General features: G+C 33.7%; 2 protein-coding genes across 5 annotated transcripts; both read right to left on the bottom strand.

Annotated features, from left to right (window-relative positions):
- Positions 1-57: 57 nt before the first annotated feature.
- On the bottom strand, positions 58-2,283 carry LOC123685488 (DNA polymerase iota). Of its 2 annotated transcripts, none has more exons than XM_045625209.1 (2): positions 2,132-2,283; positions 58-2,068 (listed from the first exon to the last, which is right to left on the bottom strand). In XM_045625209.1, the coding sequence occupies exon 2, from the start codon at positions 2,007-2,009 to the stop codon at positions 348-350; it is 1,662 nt and encodes a 553-aa protein (XP_045481165.1). In that variant the 5' UTR covers positions 2,010-2,068; positions 2,132-2,283; the 3' UTR covers positions 58-347. The 2 variants fall into 2 exon arrangements, with proteins under 2 accessions (XP_045481165.1, XP_045481155.1); XM_045625199.1 differs by having other exon boundaries at positions 58-2,009.
- Positions 2,284-6,389: 4,106 nt separating this feature from the next.
- On the bottom strand, positions 6,390-19,736 carry LOC123685467. 3 transcript variants are annotated; one of them, XM_045625175.1, is made up of 4 exons: positions 19,700-19,736; positions 11,620-12,023; positions 11,479-11,521; positions 6,390-6,559 (listed from the first exon to the last, which is right to left on the bottom strand). In XM_045625175.1, exons 1-4 carry the CDS (start codon positions 19,719-19,721, stop codon positions 6,453-6,455), a joined length of 576 nt encoding a protein of 191 aa, XP_045481131.1. In that variant the 5' UTR covers positions 19,722-19,736; the 3' UTR covers positions 6,390-6,452. The 3 variants fall into 3 exon arrangements, with proteins under 3 accessions (XP_045481131.1, XP_045481143.1, XP_045481135.1); XM_045625187.1 differs by lacking the exon at positions 19,700-19,736 and adding an exon at positions 12,067-12,228 and having other exon boundaries at positions 11,620-12,014; XM_045625179.1 differs by lacking the exon at positions 19,700-19,736 and adding an exon at positions 12,067-12,215.
- Positions 19,737-21,229: the final 1,493 nt, after the last annotated feature.

Below are 21,229 nucleotides of genomic sequence, written 5' to 3'. Positions count from 1 at the left end.
TATCAAAAGGATATTATGAGGTTTACAAGGTTTCCAAAAATAAAAATAAATATTCCGTAAAAAATTTTCATTTTCTTAAATATTATACTGAAAAAATGAATAAATGATAATAGCACATAATTATTGAAACATAAACGGAAATTATGTCATCTACTTTTGAACAATTGAAAAATTCATAAAAGCTCCAAATTTCAAAGAGAATGTTGTATATAACATATAAAACAAATATAAAAGTATAAAAATATAATATTGACAACAAAGGCAGAACCTTGCTTATCAATACTTTAGAATGTGTTTGATCTTGGAAAATATTTCACTCAAAATTAAATAAAACTTTTCAACAAAATTCATTGCTTTACAAAATAATTCAATATTGTATTGGTACTTTTGATTTTTTTAGGCTTATTTTCACATGAAGCATAATCGATTTGGCTGTTTTTGTATTCTGACCAAAGCTCTTGTTGCATTTCTAAAGGTAATTCGCGGAAAACAGATTCATCTATACTGGAAGGACATCTGACTTTTTGAACACTATCAGAGGTCAACTGGAGATCTTGCACCCTTAATTTTGATGGAGATTCACATGTGTCATACTCCAAAAAATTTCTTTTGAAAATGCTTAACTTTGTTCTTTTTGGAGTTGGTTCACATTCTGGATCACTAGATTCCCTACAACTAGAAGGAGAATGGGTCCTACTTTCAGGAGAGGATTCATTACTATTTAAATTCTCAATACTTATAATACTTTGTACTTCAATGTCTTTTCTCAAAAAAGGTGCAATGGAATTTCTAAAACTTGGTCTTTCATTGAATTTCACTAAAGAAATGCCTAAAAGAGTTATATGAAAAGGCTTATGAACTCGAACCAATTTTCTAAACATATTCATCAATATCATCAGAATTTTCTGAATATTATTGGGATTCATTTGTGATACACATCCAGAAGTAAAAAATTGAGGATTTATATTAGTTTGTTTAGTTTCTCTTCTACTAGTATTTGTTAATTTATCAAATTTACGTATAGTGAGCTTTATTGTTTTTGGGAGTCTTCCATCTGCTTCAACTAATAATAACAAGCGTTTCAATAAGTCACCAAGTTTCTCTTTAACTTCGTTTTCCGCACAAATTAACTTACAACTATCTTCTAATCCTAGACTTAATGGCTTTCCACTTTTCTTGACTGGACTGTTGTCTATTCCAAAACTCAAGTTTTGTAAAAACTTTGCTTTGTCAATTTCAAATAATCTATGTAATTCAGACAGTTCAGCATTCTGAAGATCTTGAACGGTTCTAACTCCTAGACTTTTCAAAATATCAGAAGTAGCTCTTCCTATCCCAGGTATACTTTCTACATTATTCAAACTTAACATCAACTCTAAAGCACTATCTGGGAAAAGCATACTCTGCTGGTTAGGTTTATGTGTTGAACATACAATTTTAGCAAGCAATTTATTATGAGCTATTCCTGCACAGCTTGTTAATCCTAATTGGTTGTGGATGAGTCTTCTCATTTCATCAGCAATAAGGCTACCAATTTTCAATCGTATTTCACAACCACACTGACAATAACTATCATTGCTACCAACAATATTTGTAACATCTTGATTTGGATCACCTGCAGATCTATCAGTATTTTTTAGCTTCTGTTCTACTAGTTTTGTCACATCAACAAAATTCTCATCTAGACCTAAACGTTCAACAATCTCTGAATACTTTTGTAACAAAGTTGTCACTTTATAAGACATAGTTCTATAGTCATTTAAATCTTCGCCATTTACTAAGACTAAGTTTGGACATAATTGCATTGCTTCTGTGAGTAACATACATTTCCTTATCCCAAACTCTCTAGCAATATAATTACTTGTTACTACAATATTCTTTTGTTGTATTCCAAGTGGAACATTTTTTAGCTCAGGCCTTTTGAGGATTTCCACTTGCGCATAGAAACAGTCAATATCAATATGTATAATTGTTCTTGCATGTTCATCTTTGTATTCATCAACGTTCATCTAAAATGAATTATATAACGGAATAACCATTAATAATCTATTCATTTTAGTTTTATCATCTATAAAATAGTTTACAAACAATATCAGAAAAATGAAGGAAAAAATTGAATGAATGAACCTACCTTGTAGAAATTAGTCTCTGAATTTGCATTTCCTGAAAACCCAGGGTAATTGAAAATTGCTTTGAATTTCAAAGATATTTTTGTTTATCAAAAATGATTGAAAGTTTTTGTAATTTTTTTTTCACATTGTATTTGACATTTGATGGTTCAGATTGTCAAACTAACCTTACCATAGAATATAAAGTATTCAAAGGACCCAACCATAGAATAATAATATATTTATTCCCGATTCAGAGGTAGGCTGCGCCCTCTATAAAATTCATTTTCATATGTAGGGAAGATCATTATAAATAGAAGTATTTCGGGGTCATTTGTGCTATTTATTCGGGAAAGAATATTATGAACAATGAAGACAGTTTTTTTCTCAGTTCAACTGAATATTTTCGTTATTTAAAAGCAACTCTAAATAATAGAAATGTAATAGAAGGTGAGTTCATTTGTAATTAATTTAAGATTTTATACTTATTTACCCAATCTGTAGAGAAGATTAATAAAGATTAGATAAACTGTTATAAGCATCACAAAAAAGTAGGACTACAAGAAACGCTCTGTATCTCGAAAACAAAACATTTGCGAGCCCATGTATAGGATATTCTATCCTTAAAATTATTCAAGGAATTTTTCATTTTTCTTCGTACCTCCAATTTAGAAACAATCAAATGGCATGAACAATCGAATCAAAAAAATGCTATTATTTCCAGTTTTGTCAAGTATCGAAAAAAGTAAACTACCGTTCACAAGTTGGGCGCTGGCTTAACCGGAGAAAAAAATCATTTTCTGATTTTCGTTATTCATCATCACGTAAGGAAAAAAAACAAATGGGTAATTTCATTTTGAATTTATATATTGAAAAAAATAATTAATGGTAAGTAATAAGTGATTAATAGTAAGAATTAAAGAAGGATGGACAACTTTGGCTTATTAGACAGCAATTTTAATTTTCTTCTGCGATGACAACTTTTTCCCTGGATTGAGATCCTCTATATGAAATATCTGGCTCAATTTTCTTTCCAATTTTCAGGTGTCACCTCAAGAAGCAGCATTTTTCTGGAAAATTTTTATTAAGTCAAAACGTGTGCGACGTAATATTAAGCATTTCTGATGGGAATATATTTTGCTGATTATAAATACCGGAATACATAAGAAATTCATTCAGATTATACCCTCCAATCAACCAAAATTCAAGATAACTTTAGCTTTAGAGATCTCTAACTTTTTTTTTCATTACCGCTTTATAAACGAAAAAATTGTAGCAGAAAATTTCTGCTACAATTTTAGTTTAAGAGAACATGACAATAAGAATATACCTAGAGACAATGAACTGAATGAATATACTGAAAGTATATTTACCCTTGTTTCTGAGAATACTTTTTGTTATCAATAAAACACACAAATTGACATGGATGAAACTTTTGAAGCCGTTTACTTCATTAAATGATTGATATCGGACATATGTTATGTTTCCCATATTGTTTTTTTGTTGAAATATCTTAACCTTTCATATGCAAAATCTCAACCCGAACAGTTTTGTGATCAACGTGTGGGTATTTCTTATCCAATAGTGGTGTATATGAGAGGTAAGCATGAGGATTAAATGAGTGAGTGCGTTGCGAATTGGCGCGAGGAAGAAGGACTAACTGTCAATCATTTAAAGACAACGCTGATTCCATTCACTAGAAGAAGGAATCTTAGCCTCAGACCATCGGTTCTGAAATTTTCCAATGAGTGTAAATATCTCGAGGAAACATATGATAAGACTTTTTCCAGAATCACTGCAGCCATGTGTATCTGCAAAGTTTGGAAAGTCATGGAGCATGAGGCCGGATATGGTACTGTGGTTATACACTGCAGTAGTACGCCCTATTGTCACCTATGCGTCTTGAGCACAAAAACTGAAGAGATCACCACACGCACCCGGCTGCAGAAACTGCATAGGCTGGCCTGTATATTGGTGTTATGGGAGCTATACCAATACCTCCTAGACTACTAGACAGTTTTCTAGGAGGTATTGGCTATACACATAACTCCCACAGCAGCGCTTGAGGTTATAACGGGTGCTTATTTTCGAGGTATATAACTTTAAGTTGGCATTACTGTTCAAGATGGCGACTGATTTAACAGCTGTCAAGTGATTTATTCTCAGTTTGGTTTGGCAATTCATCTTGAGTAGACTCACGCCTGAACAAAGCTTGCAAAAAGTGCAATTTTATTTCGAAAATAAAGGTTCTGTGCGGAATATGTATCGCGGACTACGTCCATTTTATTTTGTTTAGCGATGAAGCGCACTTCTGGTTGAATGGCTACGTCAACAAACAAAACTGCCGCATTTGGAGTGAAGCTGATCCTCAAGTGTATGTCGAAACACCGTTACATCCAGAAAAACTGACTGGTGCGCTTTATGAGCAGGTGGAATCATTGGTCCGTACTTCTTCAAAAACGATGATGGCCAGTACGTTACAGTCAATGGTGATCGGTATAGAGCCATGATTACTAACTTTTTCATTCCTGAATTGAACAACCATGATGTCCAGGAGCTGTGGTTCCAACAAGACGGCGCAACATGTCACACAGCTCGTACCACAATCGATTTATTGAGAGACACGTTTGGTGACCACCTAATTTCACGTTTTGGACCTGTGGATTGGCCTCCAAGATCTTGTGATTTAACACCGCTAGACTACTTTCTGTGGGGCTATGTAAAGTCATTGGTCTATGCGGATAAGCCACAAACCCTTGACCATTTGGAAGACAACATTCGCCGTGTTATTGCCGATATACGTCCACAAATGTTGAAAAAGTTAATCGAAAATTGGACGTCCAGATTGGACTACATCCGAGCCAGCCGTGTCGTTCATATGCCAGAAATCATATTTAAAATGTAATGCCACAAGATTATCTTGCGGATAAATAAAATTCATATCAATCGAATAATCCATCGTTGTTTTATTGCAATTTAAAGTTCTATAACTTTAAAAAAAACACACTTTACTTGATTTGCCTCCTTTACACTTACATGTGAGGAAATGTGGCTTACTGCAAGCAATAAGAATATCCCGTAATGGAAATCTCCGTCGGAGAAACTGATTGGACATATGGAGATATTGAATCAATTATATTCAAACCTCTTGGCAAAACCTTCGGATGTGACGCCAACTATGTTCTATTTTGAAATACCTTTTGAAAGGGTCATTGATGACCGTCTCAGTGCAATGAACTTCGTAAATCGCTTGGACAAAAATCCTTCATTTGGAAGACCGATGTATCAAAATCAGAAAGAGGCACATGTATTGGGGTGTATGGGCCTAGAACGAGGATCTCTAGATCCCTGGTAAGTGAGCCCTCTATCTTGCAAACCGAGACACTAGCTGTCTATACATGCGCCCAACAGTGTCTCAAAAGAAACCTCAAAGGGGCGCTTATTTACATCAATACGGATCGCAAGGCTACGCTGAGATCCCTGGAATCATAAAGCCAGGGGTCTCTACTGACATGGGAGTGCCGTAATACCATATACAATTGGCCAGAGGGAATAAAGTAACTCTACTATGGGTACCGGTGCATTGTGGTATTGAAGGGAACGAAAAAGCCGAGTTTGCAAAAAGGGCATCAAGGTTAACACCTGTTGGTCCTGAGCCCTTCTGTGGGCTTGGAAAAGACCAATGACAGTGGTCCAGCAATGGGAATGGGACAATAGAAAAACCCTCTGGAGAAACACTCCGGGTCTTGCTCAGGCAAAGAAATTTGTGGTGCTTTCACCGACCTATACCAGGAAGCTTCAGAAGCTACCACTAGCTGAGCTTCGGGTAATGGTGGGACTACTGACATGACACTGTCGGTGCAAATATCTTTTGTACTCCATGGGTAAGTCAGCAGATGAGATCTGCAGGGTCTGTGGAGAGAAAGTAGAAACAGCCGAACACATAGTGTCCGGGGCTGATTGGCCTAAGAACCACTCACATGAGATAATGGGAATGTCAGTTCTGTATACTCACGAAGTAATAGCCAAGGCTCCCAAAGATGTCGTCGGTTTCATTAACTGTATCGACGGCCTCCCTGGGTCCGTATGAATAGGTAGGGTTAAGAACAAAAGATCAAATTGGTCGCAGTTCCCGGAAGGCTAACAGAGCCGCAACGACTCCGATTCAGTGAATAATAATAATATCCAATATAAGAATAAATAAAAATGAAAATTGGGGATAAAAAAATGTTTGCGATTTCATTCAAGACACAATATTCATACCCATCATTAGTTACTCACATCGTTGACCACATCCCTCCTTGGAACATCTATTAAACATACACTTTTACATTGCATCATATTTTATTGTGGTGATGGTTTTTCATAACCATCAGTAGCTTTCTCATGATGGCTTCCGTTGGTGGATACAGTTTCTGTACTTGATTTCTCGTTGTTTTCTACTTCTTTTTCTGAAAAAATAAAATTGGATTGGTTTTAATCAAGTAAAATCGAGCATAATCTTCGATTTAAAATTTACATTGATTGGGTCTTTATTATTATAAAAAAATGGGGAAAGTGAGTAGCTTTTCAGCGCTTGGTCGTTCATGTGCATTTAGAGGCCACATAAGTGTATATGGGTTTTGTGTAATATAGCCTCAAACTGTACAGGGTGATTCAAAACTCAGTAACAATATTTCAGGTGCGTTTTTTCAGGCCAAAATAAGACTTTTTCCATTAACATGAGTCCGCAAACGCTTCGGTACCACGCAACCCAGCGTTAAAGTTTCAAGATTGTTTAAATTTTTTCTTCATCAATTTATGACTCAAATTTTGAATTTTTAAGTAAAAATTGCAGTTGACTTCATGATTTCAGAGTTCTCTACACTCTCAGATTTAATAAACATTACAAAAGTTTTTGACTTTATCATCACTAAGGTTAATTAGTTTGTTAACTAATCAAAATTTTGACTGCAGTAAAGCTGAAATTACCGAAACAACTGTGGGTTATTTATTTTTATTCAAGTTGAATTGATTAAATTTATCTTTTTGGGCGCTGTCCAAATTTGAAAATTCATAGAAAGATGGTGCGATGAATTTGCCTGATTTGATATCAAATGCCTATTGGAGCTGCATTATTAATTTAGTCTCTTTCTGAAAAGTAAAACAGAAATGCTGATACATTAACCAGATAGATAATTATTATCGTATGATATTATTACCCCCTTGGAAATTGTACTTCTTTTTTTTTCTTTACTTCATTCATTACCAAGTATCATCCATTTTATTCATTATAAAACAGAAAGAGTCCATTCCTGGAATACCAAAACAATTTTCTTAAATTCTTTGTGAATTTTCTATGATTCTGATGATCACGATCATCACATCAGTATAGAAACATGGTTTCTCTACTGTGATCATCACAAAAATTAGCACACAACTTAAAATTATTATTTCAAATTCAAAATCTCAACTCAATCGAATTTTGAAGGTTGATAGATTTAATAAGGCTTAGGGAAAAGTTTATTTTACTTAAATTAATAAGAGTATAAATAATGTTTTTCTTTTTTAATCAGAATCTTTACTATACAGGGTGATTCACTGGGATGGCCTATTAGACGTTTATGGAAAACTAATCATAATTTTGAGCTGAAAATTTGCATATAGGGGTTTGAGACAATGATATTTCCCCCTAAACTATTTTCAGATCTCTACAACTTCCAGTTATACCGGAAACAGACTACTACTGCCTTATTTCAAATGGTACACCCAGTATATTATTGCCATTAGATGGCTTTTTTGACGACAATTTCGGCAATATGCCATACCTTGGGTGAAAACTCAACGGTTCATGAGTTAATGGGTTTCTTATGAAAAAATAATGGGGATGAGGACTCAATTTTTATTTTTAATTTTTCGGCAGGAAAAGCTTTTTTCGAGATATTTTTTTTCTTTTTCGATTCTTCAAATACGTAGTATTATAAAACTGTTTTTGCGGTTTGGACCAAAAATGTACAGGATGTTTATAAGAAGATCATAAACTTGGACAACTCAAATTCATCAAAACTCAAGATTTTAGGCCCAGTTTCACCAAATGCTTTAATCTTGACTTGGCTCTTAAGTGAGGCCTTAGATCACGATTAATGTAATGTAGCGTTTCACCACACTCCAAAGCGCCATTTAATCGACCAATCGCGGTTTAGCACTAATCGGCCATTTTTGGAGGATTATAACCTCTCAAGTTGAGATTAATAATTATTTATCAGTATGGAACTCTTGTCTATGTAATTATTTTTCCGGAAATTTCTAATCTTGGGGTCAATTTTATCAAAATATGACTATATGTATAGGCTCAATATTTCCCATTTAAAATACACGTAAACTTTGTTTTTGTGTTTTATGAAATTTATTGCAAAGAATAATTTATTGATATGTTTGATTGAAATATTATTTAAGAAGCAGTTAAACTTGTTAATAAAAATAAATAAGTTAATGAAATTACTTATATCGTTTTTTTCCAGAATGTGTGGTTTTGTGAAATGGGATAATTCCTTTTTAACTTCTGCAAGTTTTCGACATTTCGAAGCACATCACTTGACATTTTCGGCAAAAATTAACTTTGTTTTTTGTTTACAAGATGACAAATGATTTGAAATGTTATGAGTTATGAATAAGATGCATCTTAGTTATGAATGAATGACACCTGACACCTAGCGCCAATGGTTGTCATCACTGCTAATACGATACAGAACACTATATAAATGTTTGTTCACAACGTTGCCAAATGGTTTGACTATTTAATCGCGATTTGGTTAATCGCGATCATCTTCGGACGGGTTGATGTATGGTGAAACAGAAAACACTGTTAAGCCTGCTTTAGTAACAAGCGGAGTTTAATCAATCTGGGATCAAGTGCTGTTTGGTGAAACTGGGCCTTAAAGATATAACCTATATTTTTCATTATTTCAGTCGATTCTACGTACAAAAATAGTGGGGGTTACTTAAGCAAACCTATATCTAAAATGAATACTTTATACTTTAAGGCCCAGTTTCACCAAATGCTTTAATCTTGACTTGGCTCTTAAGTGAGGCCTTAGATCACGATTAATGTAATGTAGCGTTTCACCACACTCCAAAGCGCCATTTAATCGACCAATCGCGATTTAGCACTAATCGGCCATTTTTGGAGGATTATAACCTTTCAAGTTGAGATTAATAATTATTTATCAGTATGGAACTCTTGTCTATGTAATTATTTTTCCGGAAATTTCTAATTTTTGGGTCAATTTTATCAAAATATATTACTATATGTATAGGCTCAATATTTCCCATTTAAAATACACGTAAACTTTGTTTTTGTGTTTTATGAAATTTATTGCAAAGAATGATTTATTGATATGTTTGATTGAAATATTATTTATGAAGCAGTTCAACTTGTTAATAAAAATAGATAAGTTAATAAAATTACTTATAAAGTTTTTTTCCAGAATGTGTGGTTTTGTGAAATGGGATAATTTCTTTTTAACTTCTGCAAGTTTTCGACATTTCGAAGCACATCACTCGACATTTTCGGCAAAAATTAACTTTGTTTTTTGTTTACAAGATGACAAATGATTTGAAATGTTATGAGTTATGAATGAATGACACCTGACACCTAGCGCCAATGGTGGTCATCACTGCTAATACGATACAGAACACTATATAACCCTTCGTTCACAACGTTGCCAAATTGTTAGACTATTTAATCTCGATTTGGTTAATCGCGATCATCTTCGGACGGGTTGATGCATGGTGAAACAGAAAACACTGTTAAGCCTGCTTTAGTAACAAGCGGAGTTTAATCAATCTGGGATCAAGTGCTGTTTGGTGAAACTGGGCCTAAGAGTTATCGAGGAAGAACCTTAAATGAGGAAAAACCGCAATTCCTCACTGTGTGGAGTAGTCTCGGACTTCTGGAAAACACAGAAAGAAACTAAAATTGTTGGATAACTAAATTTCATATTTCCTTAATTAAATAACAATAATTTTTCGTTGCGATTGTTGATAAATCCATAAACCAATATGATTTTCAATTACGAATAATTCATTACAATTCTTGAAATGTCAAATTTAGTTCTCATCCTCGATAACTCTTAAAGTATTCATTTTATATATAGGGTTTACTTACGTAACCCCCCTCTTTTTAGAGTAGAATCGACTGAAATGACAAAAGAAATATGTAGGTTCTAATTTGAAAATCTAGAGTTTTGATGAATTTGAGTTGTCCAAGTTCATGATCTTCTTATAAACACCCTGTACATTTTTGGCTCAAACTGCAAATAGTCTTATAATACTACATATTTGCAGAATCGAAAAAGAAAAAATTTTTCGGCTTTTTCTGCCGAAATATTCGAAAAAATGTGAGTCCTCATCGCCAACACTTTTTTTATGAGAATTCCATCAACTCATGAACCGTTGAGTTTTTACCCAAGGTATGGCATATTGCCGGAATTGTCATAAAAAAACTATCTAATAATGCAATAATATATAGGGGGTATGACATTTGAAATAAGTTAGAAGTAGTCTGTTTCCTGTATAACCGGAAGTTGTAGAGATCTGAAAATAATTTAGGGAGAAAGATCATTGTCTCAAACCCCAATATGAAAATTGTCAGCTCAAAATTATGATTAGTTTTCCATAAACGTCTAATAGGCGAATCACCCTGTATACTAAAAGCCTTATTTTCTTCAGTTACTATGTATCCAAATATCTCTTGTTGTTACGTCCGATAGCTCAGTATTGTTTGAGAGAAAAATGGACTGTATATCTGCGTGCGTTTGTAGTTGGATAGTTGGAGCGACAGCGAAATATTTGATAATAATGCAAATAATAATTGCGGTCAACAATGATGACTTACCAAATGGGGCTTCAGGTTGAAGAACAAATGGTCTCTGGTACAAATCCCAGCTCTTCACAGGGCCCTTGGTGCGGGTTATCAGCTCCAACTTTCTGGGTTTAAAGCGGTGTAGAAAAAACACTAACAAAGGCGTAGGCGAAAAGACAAAGCGATGAATAAAGCGGGTATTTCAAAAGCGTTAAAAAATCAAGAAAAAAAATGCGAAAAGTCAATTAATATTTAGAAATGTCAAGCACAATTTTTGGGCGAACTAGCGAAGTCAATCATTCAAACTATATTATTCATATGTCTCTTGCGTTCTGGGCAGAGCCATCAGTGTTGACATCGTTTACGCGCAATCCTATGATACTTCGCGGTCGCTCGAACTTCATAACTGTTTCTTGCACAAACACTTGTAAAAATATTAAATTATTTTAATGTTAGCCAAATTAAAAATTTTCATTAGCTTTGGCTTCACATTTCCTGTTAATATCACTGAAGGAGTAATTACTATACCTTTGACTTTTTCTTCTTCATTGGATCTTTTAGAATTGTCCACCTAGAAAATAATGATCGGTAATTATTAGAATTTTATATTTTAATACTTTGACTCAAAACACAAGACTTCAGGATGATAGAAATTACAAGTTACTGTACCTCATCTGAACGTATTCCTAAATGAACCTTTCTTAAATTCTTTCGAGTAGCTCTTTTGAAGACTTCTTTTGGTTCTGCAAAATCTTGAATAGGGTATTCTTGGACTTTAATTGAATCTTCAATAGGTTCTGGTTGGCATTTAAATGATTCAATTGAAACTTGAAGAGTGTCTGGTTGGCATTTAATTGGTTCAGGATATTTGAAATCACGATATCGGTATTTTGTTTCTCTTGTTATATTGTTAGCTATTAAATCATGATATGAGCACATTACTTGCACTTGCTCTATCAAACTCAGAGTTGCAAATTTGGGATGCTGATAAGGAGGTAATGCATACTTCGGAGGGTGATTTATGACGTATGAAAAATTATCAGGTTTTTTTTCTTGAATTGGTTCTGGAAAATCTGAAATGAAAAATAGAAATTTTGACAATATTTAGTTCAGTACCTTCGTTCTCCATCTTATAGAAACTTCAGTTAATTGTTATATTCACAATAGATTGATAGATTATATGAAGAATTTGACGATAATAATAAATAATGAAGACAGCGCTTAAGTGTCGCGGTTATCAGTGTTAATTTGAAAAAACTGTTTTCTACCGACTGAAGCCAAACTTGTACATATTCAATGCAGTACAGGGGCGCATTCAAGGAGAAATGATACTTATTAGTAATCTCCAAAAAAATATTAATAATAATAATAATAAAAAACATTTATTTAAAGTTATGATGGTACAATAAATTTACAGATTTTTACTATTAAACTTTATTATGACATGATATTATAAATTGTAAAAAATAAATTTAGGTCTATTTTAACCCCTTAAATATTTTCAAATTCTGAGAAACGTCACATGACACAATAGTAGGAGCGAATAATAAATCCACCATATTAGTAAAATTTCCTCATTTTGTAAGATCTGGCAAGTATTTTAATAGAATTGATATCCAGAATTTTTATCGAAAATAGACCATTTGTTTGAGAAACAACTATTTTTCAATTTGGTAAACCTATAAAAACATTTTCAACAATTTGTATGTATATTGAAAGTTTCTTGGTTGCAGGGGCGGATCCAGGCGATGTTTGAGGGGGTCATAGAAAGTCACGGCTTCTATAGGTTAGAAACATTTTTGTAGGTATCTACTGGGTCAAGTGTTTTTCTATAGATATATGGATTTTAGTAAATCATATCATATTCAGTTTCTAAAATTTTTGTAGGGAAAAAACAAGTGAAAAAAAGTCACATATTTTATGAATATAAGTAGATTCATTCCATTAAAAAATTCAGGCGCAAGAAAGTATAAGGTGTAGTAAAAAGAAATCCATTATCATAGTTGGAATTATTCAATTTAGGTCAAATATGCGATGTTTTGTTCGATAACTATAGTTGCAATTGTGCCGTAGAGGAGCAGCTCTTCGTAGATAATTCCCTGCCAATCCCACTAAACACACAGCAAAACCTTCCTGGCCGTTTCCGACGTTTCACCACGTTCCGACCACGACCGTTTTTGCTTGACGTTGTCGTAAATCATCCATTTTTCATCACTTGTTACCAAGCGTTTCAAAAATTTACACTTTCAGCCGCTTGTCTTGTATTTTTGCCTTTATCTAAAAAAACTGTAAAATATAGCGTATTTTCTTTTTGCTAGTATTCATCTTTGTGGTGCACTCAAACTTAACTCGGTCAACTTATCACAAAACTGTCAGGAAGTTTTTGTAGTGCGAAATCTCATCTTTTTAACGACATACAGGGTGTCCCGTAAAGACCACGTCAAACCGAGGGAGAATGTATATCAAAGGATAACCCACCTGCTATGACAAAATTCCTATAATAAAAGTCTGCATGATGTTTTCCAAAATTTGCCGGCAAAATTGAATTTCGTTGAGGTGAATAATTATGCGAGTAATATTTTCGCACGTAAACAATTGCCATTGTTCACTAAGTAATGCAACATCGAAGATTTCTAAACAGAATTGACAAACTTGATTTTGTCAGAAACGTACCCATTTGGATAAAAACAGCCATATCTTTTTTCTTTGAAAAACAAATGACTTGTGTGATACCTCTTCGAAATCACTATAAAATAGACAATTTATTGGTGTAATGTGCAGCAGTAGCTCGGTACATTTTTTTTCCACTACGATGGGCTAAACTTCATGAACAAAATAATCCACTACCAAAATTTCCAATAAAAATATTTCTCATAGCCACCCTTTAAAATTTTCGGAGGATGTTTTTAATGTAAACGTTAAAATCATTCTTCAGCAATATTTTACTGAAAAAATTATCCAGAAAGATGTAAAATTGTACCAACCGTAAGGGCAAAACTATTGAAAGGGGCGAAAATTCATTATTTAAAAAAAAAAAATATCTCGAAAACGGTAAGACTTTTATTATAGGAATTTTGTCATAGCAGGTGGGTTATCCTTTGATCTACATTCTCCCTCGGTTTGACGTGGTCTTTACGGGACACCCTGTATAGTAGAACCCGATCGGACTTGTACAACGTGAGATATAGATAACTAAAGCCATCTATTCGAAAAAAATTGATTTCTTTTCACTACACCTAACGAATAAGAACATATGATCAAATATTAAAAACTTAAAAACAAATTCTAGTCTCCTATTTTTTTCACTGGCGTATCTTTGGATAATATTTTCAAAATTCAGACTGCTGCAAATGGTCCTGTGTATATGCATTATAATGCCAATCCATTCAACCTGTCTTCAATCATTTTGGATCTTATCCAATATTTAACCCTTCCGAGTGTCCACGCATATTTTTCGATAATTCAGGATACATTTTTATATTTACAAGGTCCGCGAGGAGCGGCCATGAGAACAATAATGGATGAATAGTGAAGAGAACAATAAATTGTTGGGTTATATTAAGAAACAATGATTTGATTATCGATTAAAGTGTTATGATTTGGAGGGCTATATCTAATGCAGCAATTCGCGAAAAGAGCATACTAGCAAACGACTGAATCATTTTAATATGCCCAATCAATTTCTTCTCCTTTTACATCTTACCTCATTTTTAATGGGTTTATTTAAGTTTTTTTCGACTATAGATTATTGTCGGAAACAACCATAGTGAGTAAGTCCCAAGTAAGTTATGTTGGTCATATTACAAGTTTTTTCATGAAGAATTTCTTCTCATTTCTAGTCGTTCATGAGCTATTCATAATAAATTCAATTTTACGTGCTCAGTCCAAATTTGAAAATAAATTATAAAAAAATTGTGGGTGTGATAATATTGAATGATACCACGTATCTATTTGAGCTGCATTTATTCCCTTTCTGAAAAGTAAAACAAAAATTCTTCAGATATTTTCAACCTGAACACGTTGAATGAGGAGTCCTGTCCTGGAATAACAAAACAATAGCTCGCTGCTCTCTTCTTCTCAACAAGTATTTAAAACGAAGTTTGAAGTCGATAAGTTCCGCTTTGTATTTGTTGTATATGTCAATGAATTCGACATTTACTCAAGGCCAATCGCCCCCCCCCCCCAAACTTTTGTCAGAAATGCTGGATTTTAATTTCACTTACTGTCAACTTTTTCGAATTGAATCTTCTATTTCAATGCATATTCACAGGTCTTTCTTAATTCATAGATAATTTGGTGTACCTTTCCTGAGGTATCCTGATTAGTTCTTGAGTTATCCGCCTTTTCTCGGAAAAAAATACTGGCAAGATCTATAAGAAATTGTGTATTTCTTGAGCTCAATAAATGTTTTTGGAATATATATCGGGTAATTTTTTTTAAGTTGAATCAGTCAAAAATCTCGAAAATGAAACATCTTACGGATAAATGTTTCGAATAAAAAGTTGATGATCTTGTAGGAGAAGTTCACTTATGCCTTAACCTCTTCCATTTAATTCGTCCTTGTGTGGTCAACTTTGGAATTTCAAATAAGATGCCATGTTTTTTATTGCAGATTCTTATTCTTTTGCAAAAAAATACAAAAGTTATGTACAAACAATTTTTCACGAATCGTCACAGATTCAGAATCAAATTTGAATTTTCCGTTTAAACTACCTCAATGTATCCTTTGTATTAATCATTCACATGAAATTTTAGTCGTGAATTGTCCTTTATATTTGTTGAAATAATGTAAGACGTTCTGCGCAGAAAAAAAAACGGCTTGACAGAGATTTCTACTAGATTCCAAATAATCTTCTTTGAATTGATACCTAATTAATGAATGGGAAGTATTTTGAACCAAAAACAAATAATTTCGCCATTTGCAAAGATCAATAAAGGTACATGTTCTGAAAACAAACAGTTCAGCAGAAAACTTGGTATGTAGGTCGTTCGACGGAAAATTCTAATTCGAATGCAGATCCATCTGTGACGATTCCTGAAAAATTGTTCGTAGAAAACTTTTGTTTTTTTACCATAAAATATGAATCTATATATATATATATATATATATATATATATATATATATATATATATATATATATATATATATAAAAATGAATCCCTTTTGCCCTTAGTCACGGCATCACGCTTGAATGGCTGGACCGATTTCACTAATTCTTTCTTTGTTGTATTTGTTATTATTAGGAGAAGATTCTTATGTAAGAAAAAAATACGAAAGTTGCACAGGAAACTAGAACATTTCACTTATTTAATAAAATAATGTGTCACTGATGGCAGTAATATTCACGTAGTTGACATTAAAACAAAGAAGTGTAGTTTACATGGTCTTTGCAAACTTTTTCAATAAAATAATGTGTCACTGGCAGTAATACTCACGTAGTTGACATTAAAACAAAGTAGTAGTTTACATGCTCTTAGCAAATATATCGGTCGGAGTTAAAATAACAAAATACCTACATAATTCATTTACCATTTCTTAGTGTACTTTTCCAGCTATGGGAGTTGAACAGTAGGACAATCCACTGGACTAACACTCCTAGACTTGCTCAGGCAAAGAAATTAGTGAAAATTTCACCTACTTACACCAGAAAGCTCCTGAAGCTGTCGCGAGCAGAGCTTCGGGTGATGGTGGGACTGTTGACGGGGCACTGTCGGTACAAACATCATTTGTACCGTATCGGTAAGTCAGCAGACGAGATTTGCAGGCTCTGTGGATCGGAAGTAGAAACGGCTGAACACTTGATATGCAAGTGTCCAGAGCTGGCTGGCCTAAGAACCATTCACATGGGCAAGCCGGTCCTGGATACCAGAGAGGTAATGGCCAAGGCCCCCAGGGATGTTGTCAATTTCATTAACGTCGTTGACGACCTCCCTGGGTTTCTATGAATGAGTAGGGTAGTGAACAAAAGATCTGCATGGTCGCAGTTCCCGGAAGGCTTACCGAAGCAAAACGACCCCAGTTCAAATAATAATAATACCATTTCTTAGTGTACTTTTCACAATGGTTGTTTTTTTTCTGAAGTGTTAACAAACACTAACTAACTAACTAACAAAACTAAACTAACTAACAAAACTAAAGTTTTGATAGACCATTTTCTTACTTTTACAAAAAAATAGGTACTATAGTTTTTTTATTTTCAGTTGAATTATTGTTTCTGAAAATGCCGACAATTAGACGTACAAACTTAAGTCGCAGAACCCGTAATGCTGCAAGTCAAAGAAATATAAGAGCAAGTCAAACTGATGAGCAACGTGAAACGCGGAATGAAGTTGAACGGAATCGATGGAACCGGAACCAACAAAATAGAAGTGTTGCGTTTAACCCCTATAGAGCTGCATTTAATTATAACAAAGAAATTTACTACAGTACACTGCATATCGTTGCTATTGGACCAATGAACGTTGTTTTTCAATATTGCAAGGCATTTAAGTTTAAAAATGAAATCTTGAAAATTCATGTTATTCACATGGCCAGTTATTTGTCGCCTGTTCCCGTGTCGGAATACCAACAACACTATTTATATACGCGCCAGAAAATAAAACTAAGAATATTGTGTATCATAAAGCATTAGAATAATTAACACTTTGTTTTTGGAATAATTTTGATTTATTAATATACCAACAGCAATACTTAATAAAGTAATTAACTTAATTCAGATAAAAAGGTAACAGATTTTTCTTGATTATAGGGCGGTACGAAGTTCGGCGGGTCAGCTAGTCTGCAATAAAGAACAGATGTTTCTATTTGAAATTCCAAAGTTGACCCTCGTACCCCCACAAGGGGAAATTAAATGGAAAAGGATCTGGCATAAATGGACGTTTCTTTCAAAACCATCACCCTTTTTTCCGAAACATTTTTGCGTCTCACGCAGTATACAGGGTGATCCTTAATTGGAGGTAAAAACAACAATAATGACAGATTCCTCGGATCATTTTAAGAAAAAGAGGTCCTATAAACAAGGGCCCACAAACGCTTTGTTTTCGAGATTCTGGGTATTAGTTTGTTTTTTTTTTTAGGTGTTTTCTACTACAGTGTGAAAGTAAAATGATTATTGGTTCATTTTATGTAAAAATTTTCGTTATTCAATTGTACCGACAATATTTGGCAAAAACGTAAATAATTATTTAGAAATCGACGATATATATTGTGGTGCAGCTGTTGCGAATTCTCTTCTCAGTGGCAACGAAAATCTTAGTATAGATTAAATAAAATTTCTCAATTTCAGGTGTATGGAATTTCAAATAGAGGTCTGTCAACAAATAGCTACTAGATTCCCATTAAAAAACAATATCATTGAGGACTTGAAATTTTTGAAGCCACGAATGTTAAGGATGGCAAATTTGCCTCTGTGATTTTCCTGTGCCAATTGTTTGATAAGTAACAAAGATTTTCGAAATGGCAAATTCATAAATGATTGTGAGGAAATTAGTATATTGTGCAACAAGTGGGGAAATTCCAACTTTTCTCGCGAGTGTGAAACACACGAGCGAGAAAAGGACTTTTTCTATGACTGCTATGAAAAGTAGCGTGATCTTCATAGTTTACTCCATTTCAAAAATATTTAATGCTCACGGCTAAGATGTCTAAAATTCAGGTGTATGAACTGTTGTTTTGCCAATTTTGAGAATATTAGATAAGCTTCGTTATGTCAACTGTAGGTAGCGCTATCAACAAATTAAGATTCTTGTTATTTATTATTTACGAGGTTTGTGCCATTATGTACCTATATGTATATCTTTCATTATAGTTATGATCTATGGAAGCAATTCTTGTAATTGAAATACCAATAAACTCTCTCTATTACAAATATTTGAATTCATTCCAGTAAACGTTTCGTGTTTTGTTTCACGACTTTGCACGATCATACTCGATTACACATCTCTTTTGATTGGTCAGTATCGGGTTTTAATTAATGTATCCAATCAAAATCAACGGAAATGACAAGTATGACATTGCGGCGCCGCCACGAACTAACACTAATATTTTCAATTTGGTCGAATGTCATTGCATTCAAAATTTGACGAGTGCATTCACCATGTTTTTAGACATCTTACTCACGGCACTTTGTCCACACCTCGCTTTGTAGACCAATGACATTGGGCTTTTGAGTCGTTTCTATGGAAACGCAATAAATTAGAAAATACTGTCAACGAAGGCCATGCTGATTTGAATTAAGTCCATTACTTGAATTACTGAAATTTGTGCAGTTGTAGGAAAAGTATAGTGTGCTACATGTGGACGTGGTGAAGGTCCTTTTCTCGCTCGTGTGTTTGCTTCCACACTCGCGAGAAAAGTTGGACTTTCCCCACTTGTTGCACAATATATTATTCTCCACATGTTGCACTCTATACTTTTCCTACAACTGCACAAATTTCAATAATTCAAATGATTGATTCAAATCAGAAATGACAGTATGTGCTAATTTATTGCGTTTCCATAGAAACGACTCAAAAGCCAAGCGAGGTGTGGGCAAAGTGCCGTGTGGAATAATATTTCTCACAGTGTGAGCAATACATAGTTTTGAAGTTGAGTATGCTATGAAGAATACGCTACTTTCCAGCAGTTGTAGGAAAACACTATTGCAGCATTAGGCTGCTTGGTAATATAATAGCCCTAACAACATACTATTAAATCAAAGGCTCTTTTATGAATTTTGCAATTTTAAACCTATAGTGAAAATTATTTACCCTCTTCCAAGAGAGACACCATTATCCTGAAGTAAGGAATAAATCTATCTTTTTATTCTGGACACTCCACACTCGTCTTTGAAAAGATAATACTGTCACTAGTCGACCTAAACTGAAATTTATTTGAGCAGAGAACTTATTTGGTCTTCACTTCGTACTAGTAGTGGTTACCTTTACGAAGTATCCTGCTACCTCGACTTGACAAGATTTCTGATTCTGTGCGACATGAACATTTTTTCCCACTTCTTGAATTTTGACCAATAACGTTGGTCCTTGGTTATTCATAAACGAAGGGTCATTTAAAACCGTTATTTGAGGAATTTACAAAATCGGAAATTAAGCCCGACAAACTCAACTGCTATACCTAACCTTACCTTTTCTGACTCATTCTAATAGGATAACTTCAAAAATTCCATTGCCAATGGTTTTAGACATGTACCGATGGGCGATGGTAGGTACCTACAGGACTTACAGTCGCGCGCTTTATCAAAGTACAAGGGCGTAGATCTTTTTTTTCTTGAGGGGTAGGGTAATCGAAAAAATGTTTTTGTAGACAACGCACATAGGTCAATTTTAACCATCTACGCGGCCAAAATTGGATTTTAAAAACTAACGATAATCATTTAAAACAAATTATCGTCGATTAGAAAACATTCCAGGTAATCCTAAATCACTCATTATAACCACCCCAACTACATCCTGAGCGTGCACAGATATAGTTGGAACTTGACCAATCAACCAGTGCGCTCTTCTTCGAGATCACAGAGTTTGAAACAACAACAAATTTGAACATAAATATTTCTTTACCGGTATCAGTTTTTGGAGTGAAAGTGATGGATTTCGATAACCCTGGTAATATTCTTCATTTCTAATATAATTTACTTAGCCCCAATGCAAAATTAGTATATTTACGTAGTATATAACAAAGAGTGTTTTCTTAAACAAATTTTGAAGTAACTTTAAGCTTCAAAAGTTAATTTGTTGCAGTCCTCCGTTAAACCCCGTGATTATTCTTTTTTTATCATGAAGTACCATCCTTTCCTCAGTATAAATGTCACAAAAAGTTCCTGCAGAAATTTGCAGATGATAAAAATAGGGCGATTTTTAACGACATAGTTTTTTTCAACAAAAATTTCAATTTTTTTATTATTTCGCTAATCATTGTTTTTCGTTATTTTAAAAACTGCCGGAACATCAAGTGTGAAAACTGTTACCCGGAGTTACCTTTATGGAATAATGAAAGACCAAAATTTACCAAATTTTGAAGCAAAACTCGATTATCTGGAAAATCACTTACTATCGAACTATGACACTAGTGATGATAATTTAAAAACAATTAAACCACGATATTAATAATGGAGAAACTATCATTGAAAAAGCTTTGCTAGCAATAGGTCAATTGTCGGAGGAGGCTGAAGAAGTGCGTAATAAACATTTCCGCGTATATCGTGAGAATTTAATATAATTCTATTTTTATTTCGAGAGAAATGTTTGAAATTTTTTTTCGAAATCGCTAGCAGATACGACAAA

This window comes from Harmonia axyridis, chromosome 1, assembly GCF_914767665.1.
Source record: "Harmonia axyridis chromosome 1, icHarAxyr1.1, whole genome shotgun sequence".
In the NCBI taxonomy this organism is placed as follows: Eukaryota; Metazoa; Arthropoda; class Insecta; order Coleoptera; family Coccinellidae; genus Harmonia; species Harmonia axyridis.
The sequence above is the reverse complement of the archived record's forward strand: the minus strand, read 5'-3'. Positions and strand labels throughout refer to the sequence as shown.